This window comes from Pygocentrus nattereri, chromosome 13 (genome assembly GCF_015220715.1).
Source record: "Pygocentrus nattereri isolate fPygNat1 chromosome 13, fPygNat1.pri, whole genome shotgun sequence".
NCBI lineage: Eukaryota > Metazoa > Chordata > Actinopteri > Characiformes > Serrasalmidae > Pygocentrus > Pygocentrus nattereri.
Genome location: NC_051223.1, coordinates 13,165,500 through 13,182,810, shown reverse-complemented (window position 1 = coordinate 13,182,810; position 17,311 = coordinate 13,165,500). Strand labels below are relative to the sequence as shown.

At 41.0% G+C, this 17,311-nt stretch overlaps 1 protein-coding gene across 3 annotated transcripts in view; it reads left to right on the top strand.

Annotated features, from left to right (window-relative positions):
- Positions 1-17,311, top strand: part of cpped1 (calcineurin-like phosphoesterase domain containing 1) — a 55,692-nt gene that overhangs the window by 11,313 nt on the left and 27,068 nt on the right. For 2 of the 3 annotated variants that reach the window (XM_017705466.2, XM_037544384.1), the window contains exon 3: positions 7,728-8,150. In XM_017705466.2, the coding sequence (XP_017560955.1) occupies positions 7,728-8,150 (423 nt within the window). Of the gene's footprint in view, positions 1-7,727; positions 8,165-17,311 lie in introns of all 3 variants that reach the window. The other variant, XM_017705467.2, reaches the window with a different exon arrangement.

The following is a 17,311-nucleotide window of genomic DNA, read 5'->3' as shown; positions in this document are numbered from 1 at the left end:
ACATAATGACAGTTTGGATGGTACTGGTGATTCACTGAGGGCCTGCACCGGTCAAAGAAAATCAGTAAGGAGATAAATAACTGCAGTAAATGCAAGATTTCATGTTTTGTCTCCTACACTCATCAAGATAACCAGCATACTTCAGGAACACCCATGCATACCATTCAAAACTAGAGTGTTACATTGAATTTTATTCAATTATTAATCTCAAGACTTTAGTAGTAACTGCTACATAATGAATCATAATTAAGTCCCTGTTGGCATTTAAAAATGAGTTTTGGCTATGTTAAATGCAGTAAGGATTTGGATTTTTTCATTAATCTCATTGAACACTCACCTCAAGTCTTGCGACCAGATCAACTTCAGCTTCAACAGCCTTCCTTTATGCATTTTCAAGTGCTGTCTTGTCATGAACCGCAGGCGCTGATATGTCAAAGAGACAAAGTTCTGGATTGTAAGATCTGTGATATCAAAGCAGTATCTGGGGTTTCATGTCAAGGACTGCATCTGGCGTACAGAAGGAAACTTCATGTGAAGATATGATTAGATTAAGAGAGCGCTGGACCTGATGCTGTTCTAATGCGGACTGCTAAGTCCAGCATGCCTGTGGGCTTTACAGTAGGGCAGTGGTAAGGGAGAAATGAGAGGAGGTTATATTCTCGTCACTACTCCCTGTCCCACATACGTTAGCCCTTTAATTGGTGTTGAAAGCAGATAAACATGAAGTTCTCCTAGGAATTGCAGCTCAACAGTGGGGATGACTGGAGGGAAATTATTTTTGAAAGAGTCCCAGCCTATCCTCTGTGTGTTTAACTGATAGACATCTCTGTTGGGGGATCTTTTAATGGGTTTCTTTGGGGTTTGTCACTGGCTGGGACCTGTTGAAGTTGGATGCACTCTACCTCTGACAAGCAAAGGCAAAATCTTTTCAAATTTACCAGCTTAACAGAATCTTAGCTCACTACAACACTTATCCTAAAACTTTACAATTCTTTATCTTTTATCTGTTTCACAGCTGTTTTGTTGTCAGCTTGGGTGGCATAGGCTTCTTCTTATGTAATATTGTCATTGGTTTTAGTTGCACTGCCTGTCTAGAGTTTGGGGATCTAGCTGTTTAGCATTCTTAGCCATTTTGCAAAAACTTAACATATAATTAGAAAGCAGTTTATATCTTGCCATTGTTTATATTTCCCTTGTTGTGATGTTACATCATCTGACCACTAACTTTGTAGCCAAAAGATTTTCAGTAGACCTGTGAGGTTTGTCATTTTGTAATCAGTAACATACACAAATAAGGAACTCTTAGCTTTTTTTTGTTTAGAAGAAAAATGAACAGAGCTTTTTCTGTGAATTTCAATTGATGCTCTAAATTAGGAGCTCATTAGTTCATCAGAATAGAAGTATTGCCACATTCATGAAGCAACAAGATGTAATGATCAGCCAAGACATGTTTGGTCTTCAGGCTTTTATCTTTTGTTTAGTGCTGGAGTTATGAAGCCAGTTTAGCTTACAAACACCAGAAACCAATTGAAACCAATTTGAGAAAGTCAAGAGTCTTTTCAATAAATATATGCCCAAAGTGTCTTAAAACCTGCTCAACCAGGTTTTCATTAAGGTCACACAGACCTTAATGAAGGTTTGTGTTGCAGTGTAATTTACTGTGGACTATAAAAATGAACAGAACTTTACTGTTTAGTTGAGCACAACAAGCAGCCAAGACAAGTCTTAGACAAGAGAGTACTGTACTGAATTTTTACTCCCCTGTGAAATCAGACTCCCTTTCATGTCCATGCGTGTTACACAACACAAGAACGTTAGATTCTGTTAGTATTTTCTCAGGTTTTTTTTTTTTTTTTGTAGATTCAGTTAATTCTAGATTAACAGTTACATATGAACAGAAACAGCAAAATTGCAAACATAATTGTAGGTCAGATTTTATAGTACCAGTTCTCTAAAATATCTGCATTCAGCTACATTTGTATAGTTCACAGTAAAATCAAGCCTTAATTAATAGCAGTATGTAGTTTGAGAGTTTTTGGCATTTATTTACAGAAAAGATTTGGGTGTCCATTGACTTTTAGTTTGCTAGTGACTCGGGCTGTCTTGATCATGGCAGTTTAGACTACAGTTTATTGTCATACAAATAATTGTAATATTACACATCTTGTACACTAGCTATATTTACTAGTTGATGCAGGCTGAAAGCTTTAGAATTAGCTACATGGCTAAAAACATTGCTTACATGTTAAATCACCAAATTAGAAGCTTTTAGAGCATTTTTATTTTCATTAGTACCATGATGTGTCTCAATTAATGCATTTATTGCTTTCTTTTTTTACATATAGGGACTCAACCCTCCACACTCAATTCACATTTTGTTTTGCTTTAAATATTATTGTAAAATCAAATGCAGAAAATGAGCCAGCGACCGCAACCCTAATTTCCTCCTCTCTCCTCATCAAGCTTTAAATCTTCCTCATGCAATTAGAAAGATGTCCCACTTGTCATATTAGAAGCTAACAAAGGCTGTTATTACTGAGCTTCAATACACAGCCTTCCACAGTATGCCTTTGCTCTAGAGAAATGTGGTTGGATGCTATTTACACATCTCTCTTGGCCTATAAGTAAAAATATTTTTTTCTTTGAATCCATGGCACATTTTTAGTTTCTGTTTACTTTTGATGACTGGAATGACCTTGAGGTAAATATAGAGCAATATGAGTTGTTGTTTGTGAAATGCCTGACAACATGTTTTGCAGGCTTTCTTTTGTCTGCATTAGGCTTTGATTTCATCTATAACAAGAATAGATACATGTCATTGTAGAGTAGCTACAATGACATGTTGGAAAGTATTGCTGAAATTACAAATGCTCTTTGGTGAAGGAGAAAGGGGGACTGCTTCGCTCAATGCAAGCATATATTTAATGTTTTGCTCTTCAGAGACCTCTTTAATATTTGTTAAATTAGTTGAAAAGTTTGCTTTTTAAAGGTGCTATAGAATGGAAACTATTTACATTGGCATAGTTGAATAAGGAAAGTTCTTTACTGTGAACTTCAAACACTGTTATCTCCTCCTTCAAATGAAGATCCCACATTTGCAAAAGGGGGCAGTAATACGGGCCAATTCCAAAACTGTCCTAAACCATTATGCAACTGTCTTGTGTCATTAATATTTATTCATTAATAACTGAACCAAACTGTCAACAGACATGGCTGATATTCATCTTTAAACAAAGCTCCAGTTGCATTCCTATTCGCCAGCTTCTCAGTGAAATGTCCAGTTCCAACTTAAATGCTACAGCCAGTATGGGTAACTGTGGCACCGTTTGAAGTTGAGCTGAAAATTCTCAAATCAACCTGGAAAACAGAAAGCCAACTTCACCTCCCACATCTTTAACCACAAACCAGACAACTTTAGTTCAAAATTTTGCTCTGCACATTTCACTTAAGACAGTTTCTCAAACCTTGGACAATATCGAGCAGGGGCAGTTACAATATTAATAGCATCTCAACCCCAACAGCACCTGTAAGTAGCTAGCCAGTAGCTGCTGTATGTTTTTAGACATTTTCTGATGGTTGAAACCAGATCATCTTAAATGGAAAGTTTCATAGTGAGCCAGTTACCTCAATTTGTGTTGTTGTACTAGCAAGTAGCTAGTACAGGTAATTGTTGCTACTAGCATACTCCAAGTAACTAGCATCTGGGCATGTTTCAGCCTGGCAAAAGTCACACCATCTATGTAGGCATCAGAGATCAATTGAAAATGCGGAATAAATGCATTCTGTTGCAACTTGAAATGTTTTAAACTTTAAATGTGTAGACTTTCAGTGGTTTAACAAACAATATTGCATTAACTGCTTAGGAATTACAGATTCTTTCCAGTCCATCCATTTATGGAGACAGGTGTGGCCTGTTTCTTTGTTATTTCATGACAAATTAATGAGATAAAAGGTCTGGAGTTGATTCCAGGTGTTGAATATCCATGTGGTAGCTGTTCATAGGAATTATAAGTGATGCGGTCCAAAATGGTGCTGATGCAAGTGAAGAAGAGCCATCATTAAGCTGAAAAAACTAAACCAATCTATAAGAGAAATAGCAGAAACTCTAGAAGTGGACAAATCAACAATGTGGTACATTCCTAAAAAGAAAAAATGCACTTGTGAATTCAGCAGCACCAAAAGGCCTGGAAGACCATTGAAGACAACTAAAATGGATGATCACAGAATTCTTTCCGTGGTGAAGGGAAAAACCCCACAGCATCTAGTCATGTCAAGGACATTCTAGAGGAGGTTGGTATATCATTGTCAATGTCTAACATCAAGAAACACCAATCTAATTACAGAGGGTTTACCTCAAGATGCAAACCATTTGTATCCCTCAAGGGATAGTAAAACATCTAAGGGAATTTTCACACTTGTCCTGAATACTTGAGTTCTCACCTAGGACTGATTCTGGACTTGTTTTGGGGAGGGGCTCATTGTCACTGGTTTGCTTTCATACACAAGAATTCCGTCGAACTGACCCATGGATTGATTGATCATTTCAGTAATCACTTTTCTGTGGCCAGGTTTGCAAAATGGTCTGCACTAGCTTCATCCGTTTGCTGCTTTTTTATTACTTTCCTTGGAAGCAAAAGTGGAACAATTTAAAGTTAGACTTTTTTGCCATTTGCAGTTGAATCCCTTCTTTGCACCAAATATCTAACAGCAGTTTCATCTTCTATGCTGGTCCACAACAGTTCTTTTTCTGCCATCATGAAACTTGAAAATGAACAAGACACTATAAGTTGAAGCCATCATGTTACAAAATGAACCAATCATGCAACCCCACACATGTTGCCAGGAGTAGATAGCTTCCACATGAGCAGTGGAGTGCACTAGAGTTAGCTTGAAGCAAAACCAGACCACCCATTTCAGGAGGACCAGAGATTAGTTCTCTGGAACATTCGCAGGTTTGAAATAAAGCTTTCACACTTGACCAAACATACTAAACTCACAGAGCAAGCATTCCCTGATCCAGGAAAAACTGTGGTGTGAAAATGCCGTAAAAAAACTAGTGTTTTGGCATGTTATGGCATAGGCGTGTATGGCTGCCTTTGGAACTGGGTCACTGGGGGTTATTTATGATGGGACTGAATTCTGAAGTGTATAGAACTGTACTTTCTGCTAAATTCAGTCATAAACTGCAAAACAAACAGTAGAGATGGATAATGACCCAAACATACAGCAACCCAACAGCTTCTTAAGGCAAAGAAATGTTAAATGGCTGAGTAAGTCACCTGACCTCAACCCAAATAAGCATATTTCATGACACTCAGCTATACATATCAAGCGAACCAGATGATAAAATTACACAGTCTTCAATCTTGCTAAGTTTAAAAGACTGGATGTCGAGTAACTTTCTCTTACTTAACTTGGATAAAACAGAAGTCCTCCTTTTTGGTCCAAAAACAGCTAGAAACAAACTGTCTAACGTAACACTTAAACTTAACAATTTCTTAGTTGCATCAAGCTCATCTGTTAAAAATCTTAGTGTCATGATAGACCCTGATCTGTCCTTTGATGCACATATAGCTAATATCACTAGGACAGCCTTCCTGCATCTCCAAAACATTGCTAAATTAAGAAATGCATTATCTCTACAGGATGCAGAAAAGCTAGTTCATGCATTTATTACCTCAAGGCTAGATTACTGCAATGCCCTGCTGTCTGGATGTCCCAGCAAAAGCCTTAAGAAGCTTCAGTTAGTCCAGAATGCTGCAGCCAGAAACCAGAACCAGAACCAGAAAGTTTGACCATATTAGGCCAGTTTTATCAACCCTACACTGGTTACCAGTTAAATTTCACATTGATTATAAAATTCTATTACTGACTTATAAAGCTCTAAATGGACTCGCCTCTCAGTACCTGAGTGAACTTCTCTCCTACTATGAACCATCACACCTACTTAGATCACATGGTGCTTGCTTACTACTGGTACCTAGAATTAATAAGGTTACTTCAGGGGGAGAGCTTTCTCATACAAAGCCCCCCAGCTTTGAAATAATCTTCCTGTTTATGTTCGGGACTCAGACACAGCCTCAGTTTTTAAGACTAGGCAAAAAAATGTACTTGTATAGTCAAGCGTTTTGTAATTAGTCTTCCCTGTCAGATCTAGACCTGCCGGAGTCTCTGCTGCTCTGTTAACACTGTAATCTGTGATCAGGCACTCATTACAGAACTGTGTGTGTTTTTCTTTCCTTTCTTTGCTGAGTTGAATAACTGCCCATCCTGTGCATCTGATGCTGTTGCCTCTTCTGCCTTGATCAGGTGTCACTGCTTGCCAGCCTTCTGGACCGGCTTGACTACCACTGAGTTTCTTGCTGTAAAACGCTGTGCAGTCCTCACCCTCAGATGCTGCTGAATAATCATAAACTGATCAAATTAACGACTGCTTTTTTCCCCACTTCGTTCTATAATACTAACAATGTTTGCTATCTGGTGTCAACCAGAGGAGGATGGGCTCCCCTTCTGAGTCTTGGTTCCTCTCAAGGTTTCTTCCTCTTTTAGGGAGTTTTTCCTTTTCACTGTCACCACTGGCTTGCTCTTGGGGGCTTGGACCTGGATTATTCTTTTCTTTCTGTAATACTGATTATTCTGTAAAGCTGCTTTGTGACAATACCTGTTGTAAAAAAAAAAGCTATATAAATAAACTTTGCTTGCTTGCTTGCTTGTTACTTACTGAAGACATAATTGAAGGCAGAAAGACCCACAAACAAATAGCAAAGTGACTGCAATAAAGTTGTATTTATAATTATATTACTTTGGCCAATTTCTTTTAAGCCTGTGAAAATGGAGGCATTATGTAAAAATAACAGTAATTCTTAAATGATTAATGTAGGATTTAAACAACGCTAGTTACAACGCTTGATTTACAGCTTAATGTCTACGTTTGAATCACATCTTGCTTCATTTCCAGTCCTTTTCAAAAAGATATGGTTGCTGGCTTCACTGGTCTCGAAAGAAGCCTGTGCTAGCCTTTTCCCTCCCAGCATTGGTAGTATTTGTGACTGGGGAGTCCTAACTAGTGGGTGGACATGCTTGGACATGACTAAAATGGGGAGAACCTTGGTGAAAAATCCAAAAAAAAAATTTTTTTTTGCAGGTCAATATTAAGACATTAAGGTATAGTAGACAAAAGATTTTTACCATCTCTTCTGGAAGTTTTAAGAGTCCAACATGCAATCTTAGGGCAATTGTCAGTGTTTTCTGTGCAGTGTGTCATGGTTGGTTGAACTAAAAAGATTATGAAAACATTATATGTCATGGTTTCCCATAGGCATCTATAACTGAATTCTAGTTCAGTTCAAAAATAATAGAAAATACCTTATTTGTAAAAAGGCAACAAATGGCTTTGGAGCTAAATGACGCATGCTTAGCAGTTCAAAGTCTCTCCACAATTAAGAGCTTTTAGCACACAAGTAACTTTCAGCACACAAACATGAATCCACACCAGCAGTTTGCTAAAATGCAGCTAAGCTAAAGCCAACATAGAAAGTAGGTCTAAGCTGTAAGGCTTGGGGGATCTTGCTAATTAATCAATACATAACTTTCTGTGTAATTAAATATTTATTTATAAATATTTATTTACATAATTAGATTTGTATAGTACAGTAAAATGAAAGTAATATTTCTGGATTTTTAAAGGTTACCTCAAATGTAAAAAAAATCCTGTTAATCTTCTACAGGTTCCCCTTTCAGAGAAGAGCAGGAGAGGGACCTGAAGGAGGTTCTTCGAGAAACTGATCCCAACATACCTCTCATTTTTGTCAGTGGCAACCACGACCTGAGTAACACACCTACGCCAGAGACAGTGGAGCAGTACTGCCATTGCTGGGGTGATGATTACTTCAGTTACTGGGTAGGTGGGGTGCTATTCCTAGTGCTGAATTCTCAGTTTTTCTTCGATGCATCCCGCTGCCCTCAGCTGAAACAGGCTCATGAATCTTGGCTGGAGCAGCAGTTACAGAGTGCAGCTCAGAGTTCAGCACGCCACGTCCTTATCCTCCAGCACATCCCCCTATATCTGCGTACGCCCGATGAGGAGGATGACTACTTCAACCTGCAAAGAGACAAGAGAGAGAGTCTGATCCACAGGTTCCGTCAAGCAGGTAAAGATCTGAGGGTAAATGAATGCTATTTATTCATTGTCACTGTAAATCTCTGACCTTACTATTAGATTAAGTTATGGTCATTTAGGAAAGTGAGTAATGAAATATCGAATTTAAACATGATTTGATTGCTTTAATACTAAAATCTGAATTATTTTTAGAAATGCTTTGAATACACAAATGTACCTGGAGGAACTACTTACATTGCAGTAGAATATAGCCAATAAAAACAACACATTTTTATATTTGAATGAAGAATACTTTTATTTTGACTAAAAAAATAAAAGCACACTTTATTCATCCATCCATCCATCCATCCATTTTCTAAGCCGCTTCTCCGTCAGGGTCGCGGGGGGGAGCTGGAGCCTATCCCAGCAGTCTTCGGGCGGAAGGCAGGATACACCCTGAACAGGTCGCCAGTCCATCGCAGGGCAGACACACAGACACAGACAGTCACTCACACACTCACACCTAGGGACAATTTAGCACACCCAATTGGCCTGACTGCATGTCTTTGGACTGTGGGAGGAAACCGGAGAACCCGGAGGAAACCCACGCAGACACGGGGAGAACATGCAAACTCCACACAGAGAGGACCCCGGTCACCCGGCCGGGGAATCGAACCCAGGCCCTCCTTGCTGTGAGGCGACAGCGCTACCCACCACGCCACCGTGCCGCCCACACTTTATTCAATATTTTCATAATTGATTATGGTGTAATATTCCAAAAAAAGTTAGTTGAATCTTCACCTTCATGTTGACGCATTACTATGCACCGATGTATTTTTACACCCCTAGTAATAGTTGAAGATTTAATAATTAGGGAGGGATAAGGAGAACATACAGTATGTGATCCTGTCTGTAATATCATCAGCTGTCACAGGCTTTGAAGGCAAAGTCATGTTATGTAAAGCTTTCTGATTTACCCATCTGCCTCAACGGTCAGGTAGAACTACTATAAAAAAGTTAAGACTGGAAAGATCTACCGCATGTGAGCCTTGTTCATTCCAGTGCCCTGGAGTGCAGAGAACAGCGTCTTGTTTATTTCTTACTTTCCATGCTAAATTTATCATTCATTTATTTGTATCAATTGGAACAGTAGGTACAACCAAAAATAAAGACCTGGTTTACTAACTGAAATTCAAAATAGCCTAAGACCTAGTTGAAATCTCAAGCACAGCATGTTTTGTAAACATTTTCTTTCTATAATTTCAGGAAATTTTTCAACCTTGATTTTGTAATTTTCAGTGTATCTGCAATTTATCTCAGATATCTTGTAACAAAGAAACAATATTTTTGACTAATTCTGCTCAGTATTTACGTTTCCTAGGGCAATGTCTTTCAGAATGTTAAGTCATGTCTTTTAGATTATGGCTTTGCAGGACTAATATTGCATTGACATAAGCATTCAGACCCTTTACTCAGGATTTATTCGAAACACCTTTGGCAGTGATTACAGCCTCCACTATTCTTGGGTATGATGCCATAAGACACCTGGATATGGGCTGGGCCACTCAAGAACATTCTCAAAGTTGTCCATAAGCCACTCCTGTGTTGTCTTGGCTGTGTGCTTAGGGTCATTGTCTTGTTGAAAGGTGAACCTTTGGCCCAGTCTGAGATCCCGAGCACTCTGGATCAGGTCTGTACTTTGTTCCATTCAGCTTTTCTTCATCCCTGACCAGTCTTCATGTCCAAACTGCCTAAAAACACACCACACCATGCTTCACTGTAGTGATGGTATTGGGCATATGATGTGCAGTGCCTGGTTCTCTTCAGACATGACACTTAGAATTGTGGTCAAAGAGTTAGATCTTGGTTTCATCAGATCAGAGAATCTTGTTTCTAACAGTCTAAGTGTCCTTTAGGTGCTTTTTTGAAAACTATAGGTGGTCTTTCATGTGTCTTTTAATGAGGAGAAACTTCTGTCTGGCCAATCTCCCATAAAGCCCAGATTGGTGGAGTGCTGCAGTGATAGTTGATCTTCTGGAAATTTTTCCCAACTGCACACAGGACCTTTGGAGACTTTCCAAATGCCCTGTCCTTGGATCACCACCTTACGTGGTAGTGAGGTTTGCGTGCCTACATGATCCTAGGAGCTATGTTGTCAGGGGCGAAAGCTCCTGGTAGGGTCTCCCAAGGCAACCTGGTCCTAGGTGATGGGCCAGACAAAGGGTGATCCAAAAAACCCCAATGATGATAAAGAACAAGACCCAGTTTCCCTAGCCCGGATCAGGGTTACTGGGGCCTCACCCTGGAGCCAGGCCTGGGGGAGGGGCTCCTCGGCGAATGCCTGGAGGCCGGGCCTTTACCCATGGGTCCCGGCCGGGCTCAGCCCAAAAGAGTTACATGGGTCCACCATGGACCCACCACCCGTGGGAGAGGTGCCTATGGGGGTCTGTTGCAATGTGGATCGGGTGGCAGCCGAAAATACCGGACAGACCTGGCAGACCCAAATGAGTTGTGAGGGTTTGTTGGGAACATTTGGCAGAGGAACCTACCAGAAAGATTTTCAGCTCCCACATCCGACAGAGCTTTGACCGCATACTGAGGGAGGCCGGTGACATAGAGTCTGAGTGGGCCCTGTTCCGTGCCTCCATTGTCGATGCAGCACATCGGAGCCGTGGCTGCAAGGTTGTAGGTGCCTGTTGTGGTGGCAATCCCCGAACCCACTGGTGGACACCTCGGGTAAAGGAAGCTGTCAAGCTGAAGAAAGAGTCCTATTGGGCCTGGTTGGCTTGTGGGACTCTGGAGGCAAAAGATGGGTACCGAAGGGCCAAACGGGCCGTGGCTTCGGCAGGTGCTGAGGCAGAAACTCTGGTGTGGGAGGAGTTTGGTGAGGCCATGGAGAAAGACTATTGACAGGCACCAAGGCTGCTGACTTCTACTGGGGGCGTCATTGGACGGTGGAAGGAATACATCAAGGATCTTCTCAATCCCACCAATGATCCTTCCCCAGAGGAGGCAGAGCTTGGAGATCCGAACGAGGGTCCATCCATCACTCGGGCTGCGGTAGCCAAGGTGGTTGGAAAACTCCTTGGTGGCAGAGCATCGGGGTGGATGAGATCCGCCCAGACTTCCTGAGGGCTCTGGATGTTGTAGGGCTGTCTTGGCTGACACACCTCTGCAACATCGCGTGGACATCTGGGGCGGTCCCCCTGGAATGGCAGAACAGGGTGGTGGTCCCGCTTTTTAAGAAAGGGGACCGGAGGGTGTGTTCTAACTACTGGGGGATCAAACTTCTCAGCCTACCCGGTAAGGTCTATGCAGGGGTGCTGGAGAAGAGAGGCCGACTGATAGTTGAATCTCAGCTACAGGAGGAACAATGCGGGTTTCGCCCAGGTCGTGGAACACTGGACCAGCTTTTTATCATCACCAGGGTCCTGGAGGGTGCATGGGAGATTGCCCAATCAGTCCACATGTGTTTTGTGGATTTGGAGAAGGCATTCGACCGCGTCCCTCAGGGGATCCTGTGGGGAGTGCTCCGGGAGTACGGGGTGGGGGGCTCGTTGTTACAGGCCATTCAGTCCCTGTACAAATGGAGCAGGAGCTTGGTTCGTATAGCCGGCAGTAAGTCGGATTGGTTTACAGTCAGGGTTGGAGTCCGCCAGGGCTGTCCATTGTCACCAATTCTGTTCATAACTTTTATGTACAGAACTTCTCAGAACAGCCAAGTGGCGGAGGGTGTCCGGTATGGTGGCCTCAGGATTTCACGTCTGCTTTTTGCGGATGATGTGGTCATTTTAGCATCATCAGGCCGGGACCTCCAGCTCTCTCTGGACCAGTTTGCAGCCGAGTGTGAAGCGGCTGGGATGAAAATCAGCACCTCTAAATCTGAGACCGTGGTCCTCTGTCGGAAAAGGGTGGAATGCTCTGTTCAGGTCGGGAGTGAATCCTTGCCCCAAGTGGAGGAGTTTAAATATCTTGGGATTTTGTTCACAAGTGAAGGAAGGATGGAGCGAGAGGTTGACAGGCGGATTGGTGCAGTGTCTGCAGTAAAGCGGACCCTATACCAGTCCATCATGGTGAAGAGAGAGCTGAGCCAGAAGGCGAAGCTGTCAATTTACCGGACAATCTATGTTCTGACTCTCACCTATGGTCATGAGCTTTGGGTAGTGACCGAAAGAACGAGATCGCGGATACAATCGGCCGAAATTAGCTTTCACAGCAGGGTCGCCAGGCTCTCCCTTAGAGATAGAGTGAGAAGATTGGCGATTCGCGAGAGGCTCTAAGTAGAGCCGCTGCTCCTCCACGTTGAGAGAAGCCAGTTGAGGTGGTTCAGGCATCTGGCAAGGATGGCCTCTGGACGCCTCCCTAGGGAGGTGTTCCAGACATGTCCGATGGGGAGGAGACCCCGGGGAAGACCCAGGACATGTTGGAGGGATTATATCTCTCGACTGTCTTGGGAACACCTCGGTATCCCTCCGGAAGAGCTGGAGGAGGTGGCGGGGGAGAGGGAGGCCTGAGCCTCTTTTCTTAGGCTGCTGCCCCCGCGACCCGGATAACGGTTGAGGATGGATGGATGGATGGATGGATGGATGGATGGACTTTCCAAATACATTGGACATCACAGCACAATAGGCTGTATTGTCGGATTTAAACACAAAAGAACTATCACAGTTACAATAACAAAAACATGTAATATGTACCCAAACCTAAATTATATCATGAGAATAATGTGCAAGAAAACAACTTTATTTTAGAAAGAGAGCTAATGAAAATGGCGGGGTGGGGTTAAACAGAAACCAAAAACACAAAGAATTCTGGATAGCGCTACCCCTAGTGCTGCAGTAAATTTCTGCTGTTTATTTTGGCTTAAGAAGTGTAAGAACTGGAAACTGACAATGTTATCTGTGAACTAAACATAAAATACAAAAGTATAAAATATAAATATAAAATTATATTGTAATTGGACGCAAAAGAAACCCTTGGAATCCAGAACTATCGCTGTTGTTTTACTTTTCTAATTAAATATAATTGACTGGTTCAAATATGCACTTCCTGCAGTACCCAAATAACATTTCAGCAGATTCAATCACAATGGATAACACATGTTGGATAGTATCTGTAACTTTTCAGAGAATTTCAGGTATCAGCAAGCTACATAAGAAAAATTATATAAAAAATAACAAGCACAAAACTGACTTCTAAGGGTTAAAAGCTTAACAGAGAAGGGCTATTTAATATACCCGTGTTCCCTACTTTCCTGCTCAACACATGAACACTTTCACATATTCTAAAGTTAATGATGAACAGTATAGGAGATGTGTAGTGCACTACGTTAATTATTGATTACAGCTCTTGGTGCTCTGACTTTCTGGGTTGAATAGTGTTTTATTTAAAAGCTTCTTGAACATACATGCCATATTACCAATTGTCCATTCTCTTATAGTCATTTAATGAGTGTTTGCTTTAGGGATGGGCCTTCTTTTTACACCCTTACTAACCATGAGAACTCTGCTTGATTATAATCCAGAGATTCCAACAGTTGACAGTTGAAGTCACATGTTGCTCAGTCTCTAAGCAGGTTTCAATTTGAGGAATTTTTTGGAAAAAATATTTTAGGGCTTTGAAATGTTTCACAAATGGCTGAAGTTATATGGCAAATTGTCAAGTTTGAGTTGTGCAACAAAATAGACAAATGTAGAAGCTGCCCTATTTAGCAGGCCTTGTTTAGAATGAAGGCTGGCCTGCCTTGCTTTTTGGCACAGCGGCCATATACGGTGGGGCAAAAAAGTATTTAGTCAGCCACTGATTGTGCAAGTTCTCCTACTTAGAAAGATGAGAGAGCTCTGTAATTTTCATCATAGGTACACTGCAACTATGAGACACAAAATGAGAAAAAAAATCCAGGGAATCACATTGTAGGATTTTTAAAGAATTTATTTGTAAATTATGGTGGAAAATAAGTATTTGGTCAGTAACAAAAGTTCAACTCAATACTTTGTAACATAACCTTTGTTGGCAATGACAGAGGTCAAACGTTTCCTGTAAGTCTTCACCAGGTTTGCACACACTGTAGCTGGTATTTTGGCCCATTCCTCCGTGCAGATCTCCTCTAGAGCATTGATGTTTTGGGGCTGTTGCTGGGCAACATGAACTTTCAATTCCCTCCACAAATTTTCTATGGGGTTGAGGTCTGGAGACTGGCTAGGCCACTCCAGGACCTTGAAATGCTTTTTACGGAGCCACTCCTTTGTTGCCTGAGCGGTGTGCTTGGGATCATTGTCATACTGGAAGACCCAGCCACGTTCCATCTTCAATGCTCTCACTGATAGAAGGAGGTTTTGGCTTAAAATCTCACGATACATGGCCCCATTCATTCTTGCCTTAACACGGATCAGTCGTCCTGTCCCCTTTGCAGAAAAACAGCGCCAAAGCATGATGTTTCCACCCTCATGCTTCACAGTAGGTATGGTGTTCTTGGGATGCAACTCAGCATTCTTCTTCCTCCAAACACAACGAGTTGAGTTTTTACCAAAAAGTTCTATTTTGGTTTCATCTGACCACATGATATTCTTCCAATCCTCATCTGGATCATCCATATGCTCTCTGGCAAACTTCAGATGGGCTTGGACATGTACTGGCTTAAGCAGGGGGACACGCCTGGCACTGCAGGATTTGAGTCCCTCTCGGCGTAGTGGGTTACTGATGGTAGCCTTTGTTACTTTGGTCCCAGCTCTCTGCAGGTCATTCATTAGGTCCCTCTGTGTAGTTCTGGGATTTTTGCCCACCGTTCTCATGATCATTTGGACCCCACAGGATGAGATCTTGTGTGGGGCCCCAGATCGAGGGAGATTATCAATGGTATTGTATGTCTTCCAGTTTCTTACAATTGCTCCCACAGTTGATTTATTCACACCAACCTGCTTGCCTATTGTAGAGTTACTCTTCCCAGCCTGGTGCAGGTCTACAATTTTCTTCCTGGTGTCCTTCGGCTGTGGACAGGTGTCTTTTATACAGACAACAAGGTCAAACAGGTGCCATTAATACATTTAAGGAGTGGAGGACAGAAGAGCTTCTTAAAGAAGAAGTAACAGGTCTGTGAGAGCCAGAAATCTTGCTTGTTTGTGGGTGACCAAATACTTATTTTCCACCATAATTTACAAATAAATTCTTTAAAAAATCCTACAATGTGATTTCCTGGATTTTATTTTCTCATTTTGTCTCTCACAGTTGAAGTCTGAATCTTTCTGTCCCCTGTCCATGTGTTCTTTTAGAGTACATTTGGCTATGCTCTCACTGAGTGGGATGGCTAGCAGGGGTTCTTTTTCTTCCCAGTGTAGGCTTTGAGTTCTCCTCAAAGCTGTTGGAACTGGAAACATGCTTTGGCAGGCTTCACATACTTCTGCACTTTGATGGTGTGATTGAGGACAGCAGTTGGAGTTTACTTTATCTAAATATTTGAGAAGTCTATTTTATTCAAACCTTTCTTTTTAGAAGAATATTCCTCATAATCTGAATGAGCAGGCAATACAGTGGGCTTTGTGAGTGAAACAGTCCTTTCATGTCTTTACTCCTTAAAGTGCTTTTAATTTTTCTATTTTATCACACATTTAATGATGGTCAGAGAATCCATCACATCCACAAAAGGGAGGGATAAAAGGAAGCATCTGTTTGACAAAATAACTCTATCATTTAATCTATTAATGTTATCACTGAACTCTGGGAACAAGGACCTATAGAAGGCTGCTGCCAACTGTGGCCTCAGATCTAATATAATGCTGCAAATTGTATTTATTTAACTTCCATAAAGCAGGGAGACTGTGGGAAGATCATCTGTTTTGAGTTGTTGGCCCTGGGGGTAGACAGTACTGATCATTTAGCTCTTTGTTAGCTGTGGGGGCTGATATCTCTCATTGCTCAGATTCATAATGCTTCTGTGCTCCCTTATATTGTATTAAAAAATCCTTAGATTCAGAATCATATTTTCCATCTGTAGCTTGTTATGAAACTGGAGATGCATGTATGAAGTAAGGTTTTACCTCAGGGCACAAAGGTATGTTGCACAATTAGCGAGCAGAGAAGAAACGTGTTCTCAAATAGCTGACTTACTGAGAAGTATGCTAGATTTAATTTAGCTTCTTCAACCCTTGGACTTTTGACCCAGTTACAGTCTTATTATTCAGTAACTGTTCTGCATTATCTACTAACTACTTTGAAACCAATATGCAAGTTACAGTTGTTTATAAATGTTTCAGCACATTCTGACATATTTGACTCAAATTTGAAAATTGTAAAACATTTATTTATTTTGTTTATTTGCTGAATTTAAAATATTGTAGCTTATTCATAGGTTATATTCGTTTGTCATCTTACATGCATGGATCTGCAAGCAGGTCTGAGATCAAACCTCTGTGGCATTCTGGGAATGGTGAGATTCCAAAACATTCCAAAACCTTCATGTATTGTTTCTTGAAGTAGTTCAAGGTTGAGTTTAATGTAGGTGTTTTGAATCATTGTATTGTTGTAAGCTCTAATTTACTTTCCATTCCGTAATACATCCATCCCTTGCTTAAAAGTAGGCAAGATGTTCTTTACTTGTTATTATTTTGTTTCATTGGACCACAAATCTTGATACCAAAATGACTGATTCTCAAAATTCTGTAGATATTGTTTGCGTGCTTCAGACTAGGGCTGTGTACCGAAAATCACTGCCCAAAAGGTATTAGCAGAAACATCTCAGTACTACCAAATACAAAAAAAAAAGCTTCATATTTTTGATACTTTGTACAGAAACAATGTCATAAGGCCTGTATCAAGAGGAACCGAAGAAAAAAATCAGACTAGAGGGATAGCCAAATCTTCTTGTATATCTTTTGGCAGTGATATCAGAGTTTTTCTTTTTATAAGTGAGCAGTCTGCAAGCAGCTCTATTAGGGAGTTTTCTTCCAAACCCTAACTTTTCTTATTGTCTTACTTGTCTTGAGTTCTTCTTATCCTGTCATAGTAAATTGTCTTTCATTTCAGATCCTCAGTCAGCGACTTAGAGGAGTGTATGACCATAGTGTGTAAGCACAACACCCTCAGGTGTTTTTAAAGGGGTGCAGAATTTATCACGGCTAATGAATCACATATGCTCTGAGACCTTAAACACACGTGTGCACATGCCACATTTTATTTAATTTTTCAAAAAAAAAAACTTAATTTGCAGAAATATGTCAT